The following is an 18,550-nucleotide window of genomic DNA, read 5'->3' as shown; positions in this document are numbered from 1 at the left end:
CCCCACTGCCATGAGCAGGGACACCTTCCCCTAAATCAGGTTGCTCTAAGCCTTATCCAACCAGACCTTGAACACTTCCAATGATAGTTTGGAAGTATCATGTTTTTATAATTATTTCAGAAAGTTGCTGGTCATCACCCTCTCTAGCCCTCATAATTTCTATCCTTGTTCTGATAGCCCTTGTATTATTGACAGGAGACACGGTTGCTCTGGTTATTGTCAAGTGTGCTTATTTTTAATTACTGATGTGGAATAAGTATTACGGAAAAGATGCCTGGACAGTATGCCTACCACCAGCATATGTTAACCATCTGAGGGACAAATCCTGCTCTGAACACGTAGTGTATTTTCTAACTCCAGGGAGGGTGTAAGCAACAGATTGAAGCAACAGCTGTAAATTATGCAAGAGATAATTGACCACACCATACTTTGCTATGATGGCAGACTTGATTCTCTACTACTTGACAGCTGGTGTAGCTACTTGCACTTAGGTGCTAGGAGTGTAACAACATGGGTGCAGCTCAATATTATAAGGTTGATTACAGAGATCATACTTGGCAGACTAGCCATGAAGAAACTTAATGTACACAGCAACATGTAGCCGTGAATTACACCTACTGCCTAAAGTGCTCCAGATTCTTGGGGATGAGAGACATCACATTAACACAACATGGTGTCCAGCAAAAGCTAATTGTATTCCTAATTGTTAGCACCAAACAATTTGCAGCCTTGAGTACAGTATGCAGAATCTCCTGCCACCATCCTTCCAAAATAGAAGACTGATTGAGAAGGTTTCTTAGCTGAAAGCATAATATTCAGGCATTACATTAATTTTTCACTTGGCTGATCCTTCCCTCCCTCTTCCCCATATCCAAGGCACAAGCCATACTGAGATAGAAGCAAAAGACAGATCCATTTGACACTTTCAGGATATTCCAGCCTTAATATTGCATTTGAACCACATGTGATGCCAATACATGTGCTATGCAGCCAGAATATATTCCAGGAGACTTGTTTTTTTAAGTGGACATCCTATTTTCAGTCAATTCTCTAAGGGTGACTTCAAATCCCCTGAATTACCATTTTGGGGCAATAAGTAAAATTAGAAAGTCTCCATGACCTTAAAATGGGAGAATGTTCCACAAAAACTTTTTTTTTCCCCTCAAACTTTTGGGCTACATAACAGATTACATCAACACAACCTGCTCAACACTGTAAAATTAGTAAACATCTTGAAGCAAGAAGGGACACAAAAGACATTCTATGGAATGTATAAAACCAGACTCAAACAGCATGAAAAAAGTAATGTTTATTTTTATTGTTTACAAAAGCATGAACACCTTATGCAAAAGCAGCATCCTGAACCATACATTTCCCCTATCCTCCTGGGATATTGGCAGAGAGCAAGTATTTTCTCTGTTCTTTAGGGTTAAACATACTTTGCTGAGGTAAATGGGAACCACCCCACCGATTTCCACGGAGCTCCAACTGCTTACATTAGCAAATGGGCCGACTCGTCAGACCGCAAAGCAATGAGATGTCAAACAGGTGACTTTTTAGGTGCTAAGCTGTGTTAGTCTCTGCTTCTAGCCAAGATAAATAGACTATCCAGATGCTTAATAAGCTCCCCATTTTCTTTAGTTTTAACAGATCTCATTTTAAATGCCTGTTTAAACATTATGACTCTCATCCCACACTAACTTCATGCAAGGTTTAACTTTATGCACCATGAACAATTTTACTCAAGTTTTCAAGAGATACCAAGTGTGTTCATAGTTTATATCAGGAGTGAGATCTTTCAGCGTAACCGCTATTTACTCCTTTCTTACCTGCCTCCCCAGTAGATGGAGGTCAAGTGCTTACTCTGAAGAATCATGCCCTAAGGTTAACCTGAAAAAAATGTGCAGCATTTTTATTTTGCCTTCATCTTTTTCTCCTGAGCTAGAGCTGGAAGTGGTTAGTGGTCATGTAATCAGATAGGCCGTGCCTCTGAACCTACAGAGAAGCATTTATTTAAAAAGTGTTTTGGTCAACAGAGAATTTGATTGCAATGACTTCAAAGACTTATCTGGAGCAAGTTTACTCCTACTGTTTCCTAAATGATCACTACTATAAAACGGCCTAATTCCTCAGGTCCTCTGAGTCTCCTCAAAATCTACAACTGCTGCCTCAAAGTATTTACTACACTGGGAGAAATGGCTTTGGTTTATCTGCTATCCTATGTCTAAAATGACTGACAGATACTATTTATGTCTGCAAGACTGATATTTGATCTATGGATCAATGAAAACTGCTTCTTTTTTACTGGTCTAGCTGTAGGAACTGTTCTATCAGCTCCTGCCAACTTCACATTAAATAAATATAATTTACTGCACATGTTGCAAGAATCTGCTAAGAATCCATATATTATATACACACACAATGTATGTGTACACATATATATACACACACATATATAGATAATTTGTATTTATTTTACACTTACAAAGTGCTAAAAGAACCCAACAACTCTTGGTGCTAGAGATGAGGCTAAATGAAATGCTACTACTTATATGGCATCAAATAATTACGAGACTCTGGTCCAAGAGCTTCAGAACTGTTAGCAAAAAATGATCTTTCATTGGCAAAAAGATAAAAGTTCCAAATGGTTTGAATTTCACTTTTAAATAAACTGGAATAATTTAGGAAAACAAAACAAAAAACCCCACGCAAAGTAGATTTTATAATTTAAATTTCAGTTCTGTGTATAGCAAGCATTTATACTCATATTCTATTATTTTCATGGCAAAATCCTGAGGTGCCTTGGACTCATTGATGACTTTGATGAATCTGGCAGCATCTCACATGTGCATCATTGCCTCAAATTTTGAAAAAGAAAAAAACTGTACAAGTTCAGCCCTGTATTCTGTGAGTCTGGCTGCATAGTCAGAAACAGAAATATTGCACTCAAGACCATGCCTACAAAAAAAGCACATTTAATAAGGCCATAATAGTCAAGATCATAACGAGATCAGGTCACATGAGCAATCAAATATATCATCAATAGACCTAGGAAACCTATATCGCAGAAGATGGACTCAAACCAGCAGTGTCCCAGCAATTTAATAACTGAATTTTTTTTCCCCCCATGAAATGCCAATCTCTCAAACTGGTTTTCCCCACAGGGCCAGACACCATGACGCATATGCAACACAATGTGCCATTTCATTTTTTCCTGAAAGTTACCAAGTGCCCCAGAGTTTGAGGGTAGGATTCTACTCAAGTTCTGCCAATAAGGTTCAAGCTGTTATCAACTTTAAGCAGTTTCCATGCATGATGAGGGGAGAGAAGACTTGACTTCCAGTTATTTAAATATCTGCCAACATGCAAGACATGATTCTTACTTTACAAAGTGCAGCAAAGACATAATTGAACCTGTACTGGAATTCTTCTTGGTGTGCTCTTTCAGAGCTAGATCACTTTAAGAGTACTAGTTTATCTGATCCGGCTTACTGAAAGAAAGACAGAGAAAACAACCAATTTAACACAATACAGGGAATGACACAGATTTACAAGTTAGCTGTCCACATTCCACGGCAAATAGAAAGAAGCAACCTTTTGATTAAAGTGGGGTAAGCTACCTTGAATTTACAGTAGGGTAAGAGTATTCATACCAGCCATTACCTTGGAGTAGCAGGTGTGCTGTAAATCTGCTAGCTTACTTTGTAGTTATTTGCTTCTTTAGCCATTCCAAAGTTACCCAGTCAACAAGCGTTTTGGCTTGGTTAACGGTAGTGGCATTTGCCCAGGAAGGAAGGGTAGATCACTATCCCTCTTCCCCATGCCACACTACATAAATACAGAGAGTTATACAAATGCAAAAAGCATCAGTACAAACGCTGGAAGAATCACAAGATACAGTAGGTAGGAGACTTAATGGTCAGATGCACTACAGTTCAGCAGAGGCATTCTTTCCCAATCCTATATTCTGCCATAAAATCCACAGTGGTGGTGATTATGAATGAACTACTTTCCAGCTGAATCAACTCCAGCATTAGGAATTATTTCTGAATACAACAGAGTATATCCAACCCTTTTTTTCTGGGACCTGTTTTTTGCGTTTAGGCAGAGTTTGTACAGAGATGAGAGACAAACCTGAGACAGATGATGTGACCTGTTTGCATATTGTAAACAGACAAATGGATAATCAAGATGCAAAAGCTATTAAACATGTCACACACTGTACACCTACAGCTCCATGTACTTTTTTCCTGCAACAACGGTGTCACTTGCTGGATGCAAGTTTGTCACTATGAATAAGTTTTTCACTAGAGCTGGAAGGAACGCATTTAGATAGCAACAATGCAGCTCTTGGAGTGATGAGCAAGGAACGCTGGAGTTCTGGATATGTTTACCAATTCCACCCTTGTCTTATGCTCATTGCATGCTGAGCAGCTCGAGACATATCTCTCAGAAAACATTATTTACAAGAATAACTCTTTCCATATTTTCTTCACTAAAGAACAGTAAGAAGTCCATTAATGTACCATGTAAGATGAAAAGCCATCTGAAAGACTTCTACTTATTTTACCAGTTTTGACTAAAAAATGATTAGCAGAATTACATTGTCAATTAGGTTGAAAAGAGCTGAGAATATTTTGGGAATAGTTTCAGAAGCCCATCTCTGACATTTGCGTTAAAATGGTGGCCTGACTACTAGCAATGCCTTGTCTGCAAAAATCTAAACAAATAGTTTTGATGGACATCAAGCAGTAGTAGCATTTTCAACATTTTGTTTGCTGTTATTTAGTACTTTTAAACCAGATTCTCTCTCCCAAGAAAGTGACTGTCTTGTAGTTAGCACAACTAGCCATATACACAGCATTTCTAAATGGAGCTACATATTGTTGTTTTCTCTTGACCACAATATTATCGTACCATTTTCAGCATCAGACAGCACCACAGGTTTAAGCAGGTCACAGACAACAAGCAGCAGGTCTACTTTTACTGCTTGCTTCAAACAATGTATTGGTTCAAATTTGTACGTTCTTACAATGTTTTCTTCACTTAGCTATACTAAAAGTACCACTACAAAATTAAAGTTTACATTGAAAAAGGTTCTTGATGATTTGACCAAGAAATACCGCCAAAAATCCCTTTTACCCCCACAGGAAATCATATTTTCTCCTGAATTAGTGTTAACTGATATTTATATGAGAGGACTCCATACTTCAGAAACCAGTTATTTAATGCTCAATATTCTTTTCAGCAGATGAAGAGGTAGGTATATTTCCACACAAGAAAAAAAAAAAAAACAAACCAAAACAAAAACAAAACAAAACAAAAAAAACAAAACAAAAACCAACAAACCAAACTGTAACAGACACTCAATTAAATCAAGTAATGTCTGAAAAGTCAAACACTGTTCTGACAGCACATAAAACATAACGTGTCTGAAGATACTCTCAAAGGAGGACAAGAAAAGTTGCGCATTCTGGTTAGATAATACGTCATAATTTGAAATTTAATACATCATGATTTGAAATTTAATAATTTTCGGGAAAGAAAACACAGGTATCCAAATGCTACTTCCTTCCCCTCCCTTCCCCAAAGAAATGTGGCTGCCAACAAAACTGCCTGTATCAATGGTAGTATTAACTTCTGGACTGCTAAACATGGAATCAACTGCAATTCTTCCTTACATTCACCATCACCAGCAGTCTACAAGTTTACAGAGACCATATACATGGTAATGACATGATTACAATAGAAATTCAACTTTAGTGTTGTTCTTAAAACAATCTTCATAAATAATGAAAATATCTGTGTTCTAGCTCTTCAGTAACCTAAGGTTAATTGGTACAGATAGTGTTTTTCTTCCTTTTATAAGCCAAACTGGACGTTCCTCACTGCCAACAACGGTTAAGGCCTGGATCAAGTTATTCTCCTTTTGCTTTTCCCTTTTTCTGCTTTTTTCCATTTTCCACCACTGCATTATTTTCTGGTTTGCTTACTCCATTTGCAACAGCACCATTTGCTATTTTGCCATTCTTTACAGGTTCCTTGGGCATCTTATATGTCCGATAGTAGAAGTTACCAAACAGGAAAATGAAGGTGACAGCATAGAAAATTACACCCCAGTGCATCCATTTAGGGAAAGGACAATCAATATAAATAGACAAGGCTGTGTGGCCAATAGTCACATGGAACTGCACCTAAAAGACAAAAAATACAGAATCAGAAAGGTTTACCTATATTTTATAGGTCTGACTGTACCAATACGTACTGATGCATTAAGTTATGAACACTGCTAAACTGGGAGGCAGTAGGGAAGCTATATTTGGCTGTCACATCGTGCACGCACATGTATGCTTGACCAGGTAGATCAAATCTATTGTAGTACCCGGCACCAGTTTTCAATAATAGAAAAACGAGAAGACATTAAGAGATCTGAATTTTCTTTACCTTTTGAACAGTTTTTTTTTTGTAATTCAGTTGAAACAATCAGTAGAGTAATATTAGACTTTACTCATACAACTCTATGCTGCGTATTTTTTTAGAAATTAAATAAATAATTCCATTGCCTGGAAGTATTCTAATTTGACTTCTAAGTATCGGACAGCAAGGAACTTTTGGAAGAAGCAGCATCTGTTCCAAAGCTCTGCAAATGGAAGTCCATTCAGAGGCAATACCTTCTAACATAACGGGAAAAGTTTTACTTACCAATTGCAATATGGTCAAGTATCGTTTCCACCACAGGTATTTCTGAAATTTAGGGCCACAGGCAGCTAATCCATAATACATGTACATAATGACATGAATAAATGCATTCATCTGAGCTCCGAAAAAAGCTGTCCAGAAACAGAAGGAAAAGTTGTAATGTAATTTTGGGGAAAGAAAAAAAAAAAAGTTGTCTTTTCTTGTATTATTGATGTGATAGTAAAAATTATAAAGCACAGGACATGCTAGGATTCCATCTTTGAAATATTCAGTAGTATAGTATAGACCTGACTGCCAACATGTGCTGAGACAAACAGCTGTTCATGCAATTAGTGTATCACGTCTTTCATGGAACTACTTACACAAAAGCTTTTCATAAGATTTTTGTTGAACAGAAATAAATCACATGGATTCCATATTATTGTAGCATAACCGAATTGTTTTGCCAGAGGATTGTTAAAAGCTATATTTGACAATGTAAAGTATAAAGTATCAGGTTCTGAACTTAAATATTTTAAACTAAATTTAAATAAACAAGGTTCACTTTCTCAGCAAGAAGCCAAGAAACTCATGTGGAAGTCTGATTAAATAGGCCAAAAAAAAAAAAAAAAAAAGAAAAATCACACAAAGCGAAACTTCACTTGTGGTTCTAAAACATTTAAAGGCACTGAGGTTGTCTAAAGTGCTCATCTTTGGTTTCCTTATTTATGACTTCAAATATTCAGCATCCTTAAATATATAAATGTATCACTTTTTTCAGAATTAAACATGCTGGAAATGAGGATGACAGTTCTCATTTGCATTAAGATCTCTTTGCTCTTTCCAGATTAGCAGCCATTTAACAGAAACAAATTATATCTTGTAAAGTTATTCTTACACTGCCAGAAAGGCTCAAAAAGGCTCTACCGTATAAGATTAGGTCAATACAGACAGTAGCTGCTGACATCAAACAGCTCAGATGCCCATGTGGCCTAGCCCCAGTTACTTATGATAGGGTCTAGTTTATAATAGATCTGCCTATGTAAGCAACATGTTATCAGCTAGAAAACAGAAGAACGTAGATCTATCCACATTTGTGCAGTAGCAGTACATAAATGCAGAAGAGCAACAGTTGCTTTTCCTTTTGCAGGGGCTAGAAACTAAGAGGCAGTGTAAGAACAACTAAACTCGAAATAAATTTGGAAATAGTTGCAACTGTTGTATTGAAAGCTGCTGATATTTAGCATGAAATGTCTGAAGAAGCAACAAGGGAGAGAGATATCCAGGGAATTTCTAAGTAAGACTACAAGTAAGCATCCGGTCTCCAATAAACTTATTTTATGGGTGTAGTAGCCGATAAAGATCATGAAACATCTGGCTGAGGACCTGCATCCTGCAGATTACTCGGGAGAAATTCAAAGATAGTCACAGATACTCATTTTGAAATATTTCTTCTTTTGCATATAAGTAGCCACTCAGTACAAAATATCTATAGTAAATAGAAACATAACCCCCTCATGCATTAAGTATTAGTGTGTTTTGGGGAAAAAAACCACACCCAAAACCAACCAAACCCCAAAATATTAGTTTGGTGTGGTGTTCATTACATGTTATTTTCAGTGTCTTAATCTTAAAAAAGCACATTACAAACTTGGGCCCAGGTATTTTTGCTGAACTCTCAGCTCTAGAGAGCTTATAATTTGAGAGAGACAAGGCAAGGAACAAGGGTACAATGCAGGCAAAGAAGAACGTGACAAATACAATGCAATAAAATTCTTCAATGGGGGCTTTAGAAAGGAAGCAAGGAAATGAAAAAGGTTGAAAATTATAGACTTGTGACATTATGTTTTAAAAGTTAATTGACAGATTGATCGGCTCACCTTCAAGGGAAGGTTTCAGAATTTTATACATGCCTCTTTATAAGAAAGCAAGCCAACCCCAAACTCAGATACAATGCCAAAATAGCATCACCATTAATTTCATTATATTTGCACACAGATTGTGGCCCACAATTAGATTTTGCAGTTCTCTGTGTCTGCAAATCTGAAGTTAGGCAAGACACGTTCATCCTTCTGTTTCATACAGAACAAGGATAATTCTGAATACAGAACTTCAGGCTTGCAATTGATGCTCATGAAAGAAGAGAAAAAAAAAAAGTTTTGCAATTCATTAGATTATTGCTCTGTTATCTTTTCCTCCCCCACGTTTCCCACAGAAGAAGACTACACATTGAAGCTATTGCACTGCTTTAGTAGTATTTAAACAGTTTTGTATATTATAATGTTTAAGTCTGTAAGAACTTAGTAATTCACCTTTGTGTCCAGTCAAAAGGGTGTGGGAGGAAGGGAACTCACCTTGTCCACCTGCAACCCACTTAATACCAATCCACCACAAGGTGAACATGGTAAAATGGTGATAGACATGAAGAAAACTAATTTGGTTAAATTTCTTCCTCAGGATGAAGAATACTGTATCCAAATATTCGATTCCTTTAGAGACATAATACCACCACAAAGCAGCAGCTATCTGCAATGAGAAAAAGAACACAGAAGTTTTAGTGATTCCCAGCTCAATGGAATGAAGTTCTCTCACCTATTGGCTGCAAGAGAAGGATACCCCTTCCTTCCCCAAATCCTTGTAAAGGTTGAGGTGGAGTCAACAAACATCTGACAGTATGAAAACAACAAAACCAATATTCTATTCGTCTGGTCTGGACATGGAAGTATCATGCTGAGTCTGCTGCTCACAAATCAGAACCGTAAAAAAGAGCTAACGTAATTAAAAACTTTGCCATCTCTGAACAGTTTACCAGTTAAACACAGAGAATTTGTGCATTCATTCTCTATCCTAAGCTTTGCAGGGGAAGACTATCACAAGGCTTCCCCTACTAATGAGGCCACACTTTGATGTGGTCGGAACGAGATAGAAGCATTAAGATAAAATGAAGTTGCAAAGGTTGAAACCTTGTATAAAATTCTTTCAGTAGCACAGGCATGGGTGGAAAGATACCAAATCACTTACAAGCCAGGTGTGGTACAGATTTCACATCCCTTAGAGCAATATTCCCCCTTGGCTGCTTCTGGCCTGCTCAGTAATCCCCTCTGGAAAGTGAAATTCCCCCAGTGGCTCTGTGCCACTTGGGGAGTAAGACAACTGAGACCATAGGAGCCACACAAGCTGCAGAGATATAACCATCTACCCAACAGGACAATGCTACACACCCAAAATTCTTTTCCTTATCCATCCATCAAAGTGAATCTTGCCCAAGATGCAACATAAATGTGCTTCCTACTGAAATCCGGATATTGTTGTACCAGGTAAAGCCCAGAAGCTCAGCATAGCAATTTGTTAATGCTATGATATGGGGGTATGGTGGTGGTAAGGACTCCCTTTCAGATCCCAAAGCATAACAAGTAGTCTAGTTCCTGGCATCGTAAGTCATCTAGCTTGTTATGCAAGGGTGGGACCAGAACATATCCCACATGATGACTCACACAGAGAATGAAAGAGGAAAAAAAAAGACAAGGACAGCAGGCAATGTCACAACACACTTATTTGTAAGAAGTTTACCTGGTCTTTCAGGACTCATCTGATGGCAAATCAGACTTCCTTACCTTAACATGGTGTGAAATAACCCTACCACTCCCTCAGTCCCCAGGGGAGACAGTAGCTTCCCTTCTCAAATACACACATACTGTTAGGCAAGTAAGAGAAAGGGGAATTGAGAGAACAAGCAGTATAGAGTAATGCTACAGCCTACACGGTGTTTTCCTCCACCTTTCTAAACCAGTGAGAAATGAACACGTCTTGCCTCAGAGTAAGTTTGTCACAGCCATAACTGGACTGGTGAATGTTTTAGGAGAGATTACAGCAGAAGCAAAAAAACAGCACAGGAGCAGAATGCCGCAGATCTGCATTGCAGACTCTGAAGTTTCCCAAAGGGACTGCACAACTTACTGTTGCCAAACTGCAGAGTTCTATGTATCCATTAATGAATACCCCTCTCGCTCTCTGGATATGATTTACCCTACTTCAGGTCTCATGAAGAAGAGGCAGATTTTGCCAATTTTTTATATAAAGATACTAATTATGTGTCAAAGTTGGAGAGAGGCTTAATGAGAGAAAAGTGGCTCCCACAGATCTTGGAGTTCCAAGACACAGGCAATCTGCAAAGACCATATATATAACGTTGCTCAATATCCAGTACAGTTCTGCCTCTGGGACAGGTAGGCAGGTGTTTAATAACACCCACATCAAGACTTTGTCTCACACCCATGGATTAGCATAACAGCCCAGCATCTTTTACAGATCATTGCTAAAGCTGCATTTCTTAAATTAAAACAAGCATCTTTTCCTCTCATGAGTTAACAATAAACACTTTGGACTGTATCCATGAAAAGACAAGCCAGGACTACAGCACTAAGCTCTTTGGAAGTCCTTCCTTCAGAGAAACTGTTAAAGAATCAATAGGTCAGTTACAAGCAAACTTCCATAAAATCTCTTATAAAGCTGATGTGCATCTTGTTAAAGCGGAACAATGAGCCAAACAGCCAATAAGCAAATAGCCAATTTACTGTATAACACAGAGAAAAATGTAAGTGGAGAAAAAACCAACAAAACCCCTTATGTTTTATGCCCAAGCTGCCACAGGTTCACTATATCATAGAATGGTTAGGGTTGGAAAGGACCTTAAGATCATTTAGTTCCAACCCCATTGCCATGGGCAGGGATGCTTCACCCTAGACCGTGTCACCCAAGGCTCTGTCCAACCTGGCCTTGAACACTGCCAGGGATTTACCACTTCAGCCTGTTCCAGTGCCTCACCACCCTCACAGTAAAGAGCTTCTTCCTTATTTCTAACCTGAACTTCCCCTGTTTAAGTTTGAACCCATTACCCCTCATTCTATTGCTACAGTATGTTCCTGGACAAGTCATTTCATACATTTCCTCCTCTTTTGAATTCTACCTGCCTTTCACAGAATGCAATTACAGCCCATGGATTAAAATCAGCTGAACTTTTGATTAAAATGCTTCCCATCACTTAAAAATAGTCTACATCTCTTTGCAGGATTCTATCTGCTGATTTCTGTGTTCCTGTATATTGTTTTGCCTAACAGCTCTTTTGCTCTCTTCCTAGAATCCAATTTTACTATCATTTATTCTCAGACCTGATAGGTTTTGTGCACTGATGATCTATTTCAGTACTCCCAATGACTTATGCAGATGTTTTGATCATTAGCTTATAGATGCTGAAAAAAAGGAAACAGATGTTAGGTCATTTGCCTGGGGTCATGCCTGCAATCAGTGGCAAAGAGCAGAAGTAAAGTAGAAAATACACCAATATGTAAAAATATGTCAGGAGCAGATGGCTACTATTAAACTTCTTCTGCAAAGCATAAGAAGTTAGGACCTAACCTGTAGCCCTTCTTTTGGCAAAGCATGAAAGAAAAAGATTTAGCTGAAAAGAAAATATACATTAAAAGGTGTATTTCTGAAATGAATAATGCTAGTCACAACCATACCTTTTCTGGCAATTTTCATAGCCACCAATCTAAGTCTGTTAAAACACCAGATGGCACAGAAAGATTACATTACAGCCTAGGATTAAGGGGGTCAATAAGAGGTGCAATCCCATGACCTCTCCCTGCTGCAAGGTTTTTGAACAGAGGGCTGTTTTAAGATGGGACTCCATTCCTGCATTCTCCTTCCTCATTTCAGGTTGGAAGGGGTTTGAGGGGACAGATATTACTTAGGAGCTAAGTTACATGAAAACTTAAGTGGCTTTAAAAAAAACTAACAAACTCTTTTCCACGCTTCAGTTAAAAATTTTGCTTACAGGACCATGAAGTCTATTTTGTTAAGTCAAGTTCCCTTTTCACGGGAGCAAATTATTATTTATTTCATAAAAAGGACTTATGCCCTAGACAAATACAAACAATACAGATTACAATTACAACACAGAAGGCAGCCATAGCTCAGCTTTGTGATTACAATCAGCACACTCAAAACGAGGAACTAATTCATACAGTTCCAGATTCTGAATCCTCAGCTCTTCAGAAACACTAGATGAACCTTGACCCGGGAAACAAGGACACACAAACATAAGGAGAGGGGAAAAGTAACTACTTGCAGACACTAACATGCTTTTAGTTAGACAGTGTCAGGAAATCTCCAAATACTCCAAATACTGGAACTTCCAAAGGAGTACTACAAAGCATTTTAAAATTGCTTTTGCAGGTTTATATTATAAAAATGATGGTAAAAGAATCTTGAGCGGGTTTGGGGTTTTTTTTTTTGGTTCTACAATATCAAAACCCAACAACATACCTCCTAAACACAGGGCGTGATACACTGTAACACACGCCAGAAATATATCCCAGACTCTTTAGTCAGACAAGGTACACTTATGGAAAGTGTAGTTTTTCTACTTGCAACTTATTTACCTAAATTGGGAATTCATTTCAAAGAACTACCAGGGTAGATGGGTCTCGCCTTATAACATACTACACAGTTTCTGCAACATCTTGAGAGAATTCAACTTTCCCTGCTTCCCCAATTCTCTCAGTTGCAAACTGAACATATTACAACTTAAAACTTTAGAAACATAGTTTATGCAGATCCACAAGTTTGCTGAAAAAAACTGAAAAAGTCAGGCAGTCCGAAAAGCAGATATTGCTAGAGCAACCTTTCTTTTCTGGACATACCACATGCAATAAATACGTTGTGCAGGTCATTTTTACTTTATTTCATTGTATAATAGTGCTTTGTTTGTCATAAAGAAAAAACCAGGAGATACTTATTTTGAGCAGATCTGAACCCTCCACAGCATCCCATAAACAAGTGTGCTTAAAAGCGAGTCTGTGAAACAGAATTTTTGCATATTAAATGTTATTACATCTTGTACTTCACTAATATAAAAAATCCTTCAATATACGTATGCCATACCAGTCCTCAGTGTCATCCAGCCGACTACAAGGGCATTTTATTTTGCTCATCTATTGAAAAAAACGCTCTTGAGGGTTATACTTGGATAGATTTTGTTTTTAAACAAAATTATTAACAGAAGTATTCTAATGACAGAAATAGTGAGTGCACAGTATTGACAAAGATGAAAGACAGCTGACTACCCTAAGGCAAAAAAATCTAGACATAGGTTTTTTGCAATATCAGACATCATACATAATGTGTAAGCATCGAATCTATCCTCACTACCACCCCTGCTATGTGCATAAGTTTTCAGTAATACTACCCATGAACACCATTTTGAAATGTGCTATAAATATTAGATGTATTTAGACTATAACACACTTTCATTGCATTTTCAAGAATGTGTTCTAATCTGTAGGTGAAACTTGCAAGAACAGCTGAGAGATTCTCAAGTGTCAGCTCTGCCGAAAGATAAGGTTTAGTACATGAGCTAATCAACAGCGTTGCAGAAATTATCAAGCATCTGCACTTTGATTTTAATTTGAATGCTTTCCAAAAGCCACACATTTGAAATCCAAGCTTCTACAATGAAACATACTGATAATACACTTGCCAGAAGCCAGCAAAACCTCAGCAAGCCAAACATAGGTAAGGGAGACAAAAAGTTGCCTCAACAGTATGAGTGAAGTGCAACCACATTAAATGCTAACAAATCCTACTTGCTTTGATCAAGCTAGAACACCACACCTTTACTGTGGTTAGCCTGGTATTGTAAACTTCAGCACGGTCTAGGAACCAAAGTATGTATTCAAAGTTTATCCTGGATTGTACAACTGCAGATGAAGCCAAGGATGGTATCTTTAAGACCATCCTTACTTCTAGCAGTCAGATGAAAGTTAACGCAGATACACTTCATGCACTTTGCTTATACCTGCCATGTGCAATGTAGTCATACCTGGAGAATATAACAGGACACAGTCATGGGCTGACAGCAGAACTTCAGAAGGACTATTTTCAAACAAGACTTAAACCATCATGTAGTGCTATATATTACACACATTCATATACAAATACAAAAAAGATATACTCACCCTAACTTCATAAACATTATCTGAATAATCCACAGTCTGGCAGACATAGCTGTACCCTCGAGCTCTTGACGACAAAAAGAGCTGAAAATATTAAAGTCATACATGAGGGGAAAGATGCTACATATAACACTCATAACAATTATCAGCAAATTTCTTACTACATCAAACTTACCTAAAGAGAAAACATCCTTCTCAGTCCTGAAAATACTATTGAAGTTCTAACAACCTGTTCTTAGACAGTGCCTGTTTTTTCTGGTAAATTATAAAGAGAGTACTCACTTTTCCCTGCATGTTATTTGCTCATAGCCCTGTACTAATTTGTAAGAATTCCAGTATGACCTTAAGCTAATCAAACCTGAGTATTCTTTCCAATAGCTCTAACTTCAGAGACATAAAATACCTAAATATTTTCCCTATGAATGACAGAACCACTATTCCTGTGGTGGATTTGAGAGAAGTGTCTCCAAGAGACAAGGATTAGATAATTTGGATCTACTTTTATATATATATATATATATATATATACACATACACATATATATAACAGCATACCAGTCAAAATCCAGAAAAAACCCAAACCCTGAACAGCCAGTGCTGAGCACCCATAAAACATACTGAGAGAAACCAAATGAAGAAAAGGGTCCAATTTTGTGCCAACAGAAATGGCCTAAAGCACATGAACTGCTCCTGTAGGGCCACTCCAAATAAAGTGCATTGCAATAACCTGAACAGGAGAAGATAAGCTTGGTATTTGAGCAGGGTCCCATTGGAAAAAACAACATTTGCCTAGAGCAGTACAAGATTCAAGTAATACTTCTAATCTCACCATTCACAAATGTTATGATCCAAAATTGTTTAAAGCCAGGTAATCCCACCCTGTCAAGGATTAAACAACAGAAGTGGAGCAGACATAACCTGTAAATTGTGAGCTGTGAAAGTAAAGGGTAATACAAAAAAATATCTTCAAAATAAACATGGGTAGGCATTGACTATTCTTACCGCTAACCTGACTTCCTTCTTATTTAGATTGAACTTGAGTTTACTTCGGTGTCTCACCTTGCAGACAGCACTAGGAGTGCAGTCAGATGCAGAGACAAGTGTTATCCAGATAAAACCAACACACAAAACCTCATGAAACTCTGGACTTATTTGTTGCATGTCTGTTAAATTAGAGAAGTGAAAGAATGGTCCAAAGAAATGACCCCAAGAAAGACACTGAACTAGTTCTGCATCATCTGAGTCCATTTGCAAACTGCTGTAACACTACTACCTTCCAGTGTGGTCCTACACAGGCACGAGCACACCTGGTAATATCAGAGGAGAGTAAGGAACAGTTCAGTCCGCACTGTAACAGAAACTAACCAATCTTTACTGCGACCTACTGGGTAATTTGACCAAGGTTCATTTGGCAAAAGACTGTAAATTGACTTCACCAGACTGCCTCAAAGTAAAGCAAGTTCAAGATTTTGTGGCAAAACAGGGGCTACACAGCTGGGACTTCTGCATGTTCTAAGCAAGATTTGCTTCTAATTTGAATCTGAATTTGAGTCCAACATATGGGAGTCTTGGACTAGACAACCTAGCAGTGTGTTATGGACTTACTTTTTTAACATAAATTATTACAGATGAACAATACAGCTTACCAGCAGGATACTTATTTGAATAACAATTAAAGGCCTTTCATATTCAAATTCTCTTCTCAGCAATAGCTGGAAACTTTATAGTCATTCACAAAATACAAACTGTGTATCATTTCACTCGTGAATTACAAAAGTGGCACACTGGTATTGTAAATCTCATGTAGATTGAAGTAGAAGATGCTTGGTTAAAGGGAACAGTTGAAACTTGAACATCTTCCTCCTATCAATCTCTGAGATCAGGAAAAGACACTTCCTATAAGTGTTCTATCCATATCCTTAACATCCATGTAACAACCACCTATCACTTTAAATAGCAGGAAACTAGAACCTGTCTGTGTCTAAAATTATAAGTTTTCAGTCTATTGGCAGCAAATGCCTATTTGCAGTCCCATTCATTTTTATGTTAATTTAGTGATTTGGAAATGCCATATAAACTCAAGTGTTATTCTATACGCAACATAGGTTTGAAAATTAACTGATGTTAAGCCTGGTATAAATCAGCTTCTGGATATAACAAACCAAATTAAAAGAATATGTGAAAAGCACAGGCATGGCAAAAAGACTGCAGAGTTCATTTCAGGGGAGTTTCAGTTTTAACCTGTGAAGATGATTGGATTTCATCCATTCCCACAACTATCCTTGGGTGTCAGCATTAGATTCTGTTGTTCCTGTAGTATTTTATTACTTAGCTGAGTAGTGCAAGGAAATGATTTAGACAAAATGATGACTGAGGTGGGATGGCTAAAATTTTACTGACCCATGTCTTGAAAAAAGGCTGAAATCAGTTAATTATTTTATTAGAGAAGCTCTGGGGAAGGGTCAATATGCAGATCCTCAATATATTTTGCCATACTTTCCTGGCAAAAGACCAGCCAGAAAAAAAAAGAGCTCTGCAATGCTGTAATTTTAACTGCTCTGTTCGTTTAGTTACTTCTGGAAATAGATTTTCAAATTTATGATCTGAGGTCTTCCAGGAAGAAAAATCTCAACCCACATAAGCAAAGTCACAGCAGCATATACTGCTCCTTAGCATCAGCTATATTCTGGGCAGCTATCCTTGAATAATGATTACTAAACTGTTAAGTAACCCCACTTATCTACTGCTAAAGAGCTGATCCACTGCACTGTTACGAGTCATTTCCTCTATACAGAAAACTTAACAAAGGAAAAATGCAGCAACATTGGAATTTACTAAAACACTCAGACTGTTGCAAAACAAATATTAAAAGACTGTATTCTTTTACTTTTACAGATACACTTCACTTTGTTTTTCTTCTTATTCCAAAACGTACCTTACAGACGAGATACTACTTTTCCTAACTACAACGGACGTCTGAATTTCTAAAAATTCTAAACATATTGAAGACACCAACAACAGCTCAATTTCTAACAAGATACATTCTGACACCCTTTGGGATTATTAAAAGGGTTAAAAAAAAAAATAAAAATCAGTTGCAAGTGTTAAATCTCTACAGATTTTAGTTAATCTGTCTAGTATTTACACTAACATAAACCTAAGAAGAACTTGGAATAGCTAGTACACAAATTTTCTCTATAGACTCATTTAGTGCATTTATTCTCAAACACGTGTACCTAGCTACAGAAGTACCAACATCAAAGGCAAACTCAGCTTTATAAAAGTCTGTGCAAAACATTCACCATCAATAATCATAAATATGTAAGATAATTTTCATATTGCAATCGGTAGACACTCTCAGACTTAAATAGGAATTCCCTCCTGTGAGAGGGTATACATACCTCTTTGAAAATGAAGAAGTTGAGTAGAACCATTCCAAAGTTGTAAACAACCAACAGGAAACGTAACTGGAAGGGCTCTCTTGTCTTCATCCATTTGGGGCCCAGCCAGACAGTGAGGAGATAAATAGTGCTTATAGTCAGTGTTGGAAATGGAGACTGCATCAAGGGCCAATCATCAACACGTTTGTCTGGGGGGGTGAAGCAAACAGGAGTCAACAAGGGCTGAACAAAATGTATTTCATCTTCATTTTAAGCATTGCATTTGTTAAGTATTATTCTCTCCTGGAATAGCTGCATCAGATAGTTGAAAAACAATACACTCATTCTTTCTAGGAAGGCTAAAGAAAATAATAAGAGAAAAAACCCCACTACATCACATTAGCTTACACAGAGGTTCATAACGTTATGCAAGTTCTGTTGTCCAGTTCTACAATCCGAAACAGCAAAGCAAACAGA

The 18,550-nt window shown here is 37.5% G+C and overlaps 1 protein-coding gene across 2 annotated transcripts in view; it reads right to left on the bottom strand.

Annotated features, from left to right (window-relative positions):
- Nucleotides 1-1,289: 1,289 nt before the first annotated feature.
- Nucleotides 1,290-18,550, bottom strand: part of ELOVL4 (ELOVL fatty acid elongase 4) — a 34,265-nt gene continuing 17,004 nt past the window's right edge. Inside the window, exons 2-6 of one of the 2 annotated variants that reach the window (XM_030490568.1) lie at nucleotides 18,095-18,282; nucleotides 14,697-14,777; nucleotides 9,033-9,204; nucleotides 6,703-6,830; nucleotides 1,290-6,194 (exon numbers count right to left, since the gene is read on the bottom strand). In XM_030490568.1, coding sequence (XP_030346428.1) covers nucleotides 5,919-6,194; nucleotides 6,703-6,830; nucleotides 9,033-9,204; nucleotides 14,697-14,777; nucleotides 18,095-18,282 — 845 coding nt within the window. In that variant the 3' untranslated portion in view covers nucleotides 1,290-5,918. The remainder of the gene's footprint in view (nucleotides 6,195-6,702; nucleotides 6,831-9,032; nucleotides 9,205-14,696; nucleotides 14,778-18,094; nucleotides 18,283-18,550) is intronic. The other variant, XM_030490569.1, reaches the window with a different exon arrangement.

This window comes from Strigops habroptila, chromosome 6 (assembly GCF_004027225.2).
Source record: "Strigops habroptila isolate Jane chromosome 6, bStrHab1.2.pri, whole genome shotgun sequence".
NCBI classification, from domain to species: domain Eukaryota; kingdom Metazoa; phylum Chordata; class Aves; order Psittaciformes; family Psittacidae; genus Strigops; species Strigops habroptila.
Note: the sequence above shows the minus strand (reverse complement) of the source record. Positions and strands in the feature narration are given on the sequence as shown.